The sequence below is a fragment of the Fukomys damarensis genome, unplaced genomic scaffold, assembly GCF_012274545.1.
Source record: "Fukomys damarensis isolate Sample0158 unplaced genomic scaffold, DMR_v1.0_HiC HiC_scaffold_68129, whole genome shotgun sequence".
Lineage (NCBI taxonomy): Eukaryota > Metazoa > Chordata > Mammalia > Rodentia > Bathyergidae > Fukomys > Fukomys damarensis.
Window position 1 is genome coordinate 399 of NW_022969041.1, and position 3,203 is coordinate 3,601.

At 34.2% G+C, this 3,203-nt stretch overlaps 1 protein-coding gene across 1 annotated transcript; it reads left to right on the plus strand.

Annotated features, from left to right (window-relative positions):
• Positions 1 to 253: 253 nt before the first annotated feature.
• Positions 254 to 2,964, plus strand: LOC104865838 (E3 ubiquitin-protein ligase Itchy-like; the record flags this gene model as incomplete). The annotated part of the gene is made up of 3 exons (XM_010629618.1): positions 254 to 342; positions 2,326 to 2,485; positions 2,812 to 2,964. Coding segments are annotated over 3 exons (387 nt in total), but the record flags the coding sequence as incomplete, so codon positions are not given.
• Between the last annotated feature and the right edge of the window lie 239 nt (positions 2,965 to 3,203).

The following is a 3,203-nucleotide window of genomic DNA, read 5'->3' on the forward strand; positions in this document are numbered from 1 at the left end:
GTAAGCAACATTATGTCAGTTGTAGCATCATTTGAATGAAAATTATATATGTACAAAATAACACAAATGTAGATATATATGAAATATTATGAAACCAATATATTTTTCTCTGCTTGTGTTTTAATGAGACCATCAATACCCCTTTATGTGTTGGAGGTTTTTAATTATAATGTAGAAAGTGTCAGACTTGGAAGTGATAGAATGGTGTTTTCCTCACTCGTTTTACCAATTATCTTACTTTTTTGTTTTGTAGATAATGAGCTTCAATCCTCAAGATCTTCGGAGACGTTTGTGGGTGATTTTTCCAGGCGAAGAAGGTTTAGATTATGGAGGTGTAGCAAGGTAGTGATAATATGAATACTCAGAACTTAGTTCCTTTCCTCCAAAGGTATCATTACACTTTGCTTGCAAGTATTATTTTCAGTCTTCTATTTTAGCAAAATGAAATATAGCAAATATTTGCAGCTTTTTTTGCTGAAGCTACAGAATTTTAACAAACATTAATTCAGCACTTTCTTTCTGAGGTATTGTTTCTGTCCCCCATATCATTCATTTAATCCTCAGAATAATCCTGTGAGGTAGAATTTTATGGGTGATGAAGAGGTTTAGATTCATCTGAGACAGAGTAAGTTGTAGGGCCTGGATACACGTTTACATTGTCTAACCAGTAACCATTGTTCAGTCAGTCACTTTTATATCTGTCCCACAGAGCACAGAAGCCCCTATAAGTGATAAGGTCATTTTCTTCTGTACAGAATACTGATACAGGTAATAGTGATCCCATTTCCAACTAAGATTAATAATTTGTCCAGAGAACATAGAAGGCTGTATCAAGTAGGAGTTGAAATATTAATTCTGCTTTCTTCATGTTGGAGCTTCTACTGAAACCTTAGGAGATGGCCTCAGGCAGGAAATTGCTTATTATATAATAATATGTCATACCATTATAAAAAGTCACATAGCAGTAGCAATAGGGAAAAACAAGGGACTTTGGGATCAAAACTGGATTTGAATATTTCTCCCCTCAATACTGAAACCCTGGAGAAGTATCTTCATCTGTAAAATAAGAATAGTAATATGTGTCTAAGATTGTTATATAGAGTAGAAATGATGTTTTTTAATAACTTGATTCAGAGAGCCTCACTCTTTGTCATCACTAATTGGTGGCTATATTTTAGTAGTAGTTCTTTCTATTATGTTATAAAATTTCAATAAAACTATCTCAAAATCTAGGAAGTAATCACAGATAAGTAATAAATATTAGTAGAAATACTTTAATTTTGTACAAGTTAAAAATAGTTCAGGAGAATAACATGAATACTCAGAACCTAGTTCCTTCACTTCAAAGGTATTATTACACTTTGCTTGCAAGTATTATTTTCTTAATCATATGTTGAGCAACTAGCAATATTAAACCAGGTAACAATATGAAAGTATTACCAGATTATCATCAGGTGCCATGAACTAAGAAGAAGGCAGGTGTAGGACACAGAGGATATTACAATATATTGCCTCGTAAGTGTTTTACCAGAATTCACCCCATTACAGTTAATATCCATAATCTTGCGTTAAGTTGCATTGGTACTTTTTAAACACCCAAATTGGAGTATTTCAGAGTGTTTTTCTAATACTTCAGCAGCTGAAATTAAATGCTTGCTATAGTACCTCTGAAGTTGAAAGATTTTTCATATTCATCGAAGATGTGGGGAGTAGTAGCACTCTTTGAGGATCAGTGTAGAACTTAGTTAATACATGGAATATTTGATGCATTTTAGCTCTTCTAATCACCTGAGTTAATGAATTTTAAACTTACTTATGTATACTGTTCATCATTTCTAAGACTAACATTTTCACATTTTGATGTCTCTGAAATTGTGATATGTTGTTACAACTGGAAAAAATTTTAGCGGTTCATGAAAGTTGTCTTTAAAGTCAGTCATGCACTGGGTGTGGTGTCGCACATCTATAATCTCGGCATTCGGGAAGCTGAGGCAGGAGGATGGCTGGATTCGAGGCCAGCCTTGGCTACATAGTGAGTTCAGGGCCAGCCTGAACTACAAAGCAAGACAGTGCCTCAATAAATAAACAAACAAACAAATAAATAAATAAAATCATGCCTTAGATTATTTGAAATAAGCAGTATATAAATCATCTCTATAAAATAGATGTTTTTACCAGAAGCAAGAAAATTCAACAGATTACCGGCTGAGAAAACTATTATCCTCTGAGGCATACAGATTCCAGAGAACTTTGTAGCACTGCTCTTTAATTTGTTTTCATGGTTACTTAGAAACTGTTTCATCTTGACTTCTCTTTTTATTCCAGAGAATGGTTCTTTCTTTTGTCGCATGAAGTGTTGAACCCAATGTATTGCCTGTTCGAATATGCAGGGAAGGATAACTACTGCTTACAGATAAACCCTGCTTCTTATATCAATCCAGATCACCTGAAATATTTTCGTTTTATTGGCAGGTTTATCGCCATGGTAAGTGCAGAGAACTAGGTAGGCGTGATTGTGCATACTTGTAATCCCAGCACTTGGGAGGCTGAGGCAGGAGGATCACCACAAGTTCAAGGCCAACCTGAAATACATAGTGAGACCCTGTCTCCAAAAAACCCAAGTAAATAAATAAATACATAGAACTGTGCATTTACTTTGTTAATTCAATAATACTGATTGTTCTTACATATGCCATAACAGATCATATGATAGGGGGAGTACTATTTAATGAAGAATTCACCTAACCATTTGAAATACAGTAACTTTTATACAATTATCTAAAATGATTTTTTTCTTCTGTTTTTATACAGGCTCTGTTCCATGGGAAATTCATAGACACAGGTTTTTCCTTACCGTTCTACAAACGTATCCTAAACAAACCAGTTGGACTTAAGGATTTAGAATCTATCGACCCTGAATTTTATAATTCTCTCATCTGGGTTAAGTAAGTCTCTCTTTACATTTAATTTATTAAAATACAATCGACATGATTTTATTATGCTATTAGTAACAAAGTATGGGCATGTAATGGATATATACAATTTAAGTGATCTGTACATCAAATCTGTCTCGTTCAGTGTGATAACATTTAGAGAAGTGTATCCAAGACCAGTAATGGTGAACCAAGGGCTCAAACTGCAACCCAAAACTCATTTATTACAAAATGCTGGGCCGGGGATTTAGCTCAGTGGTTCTGCTGCCT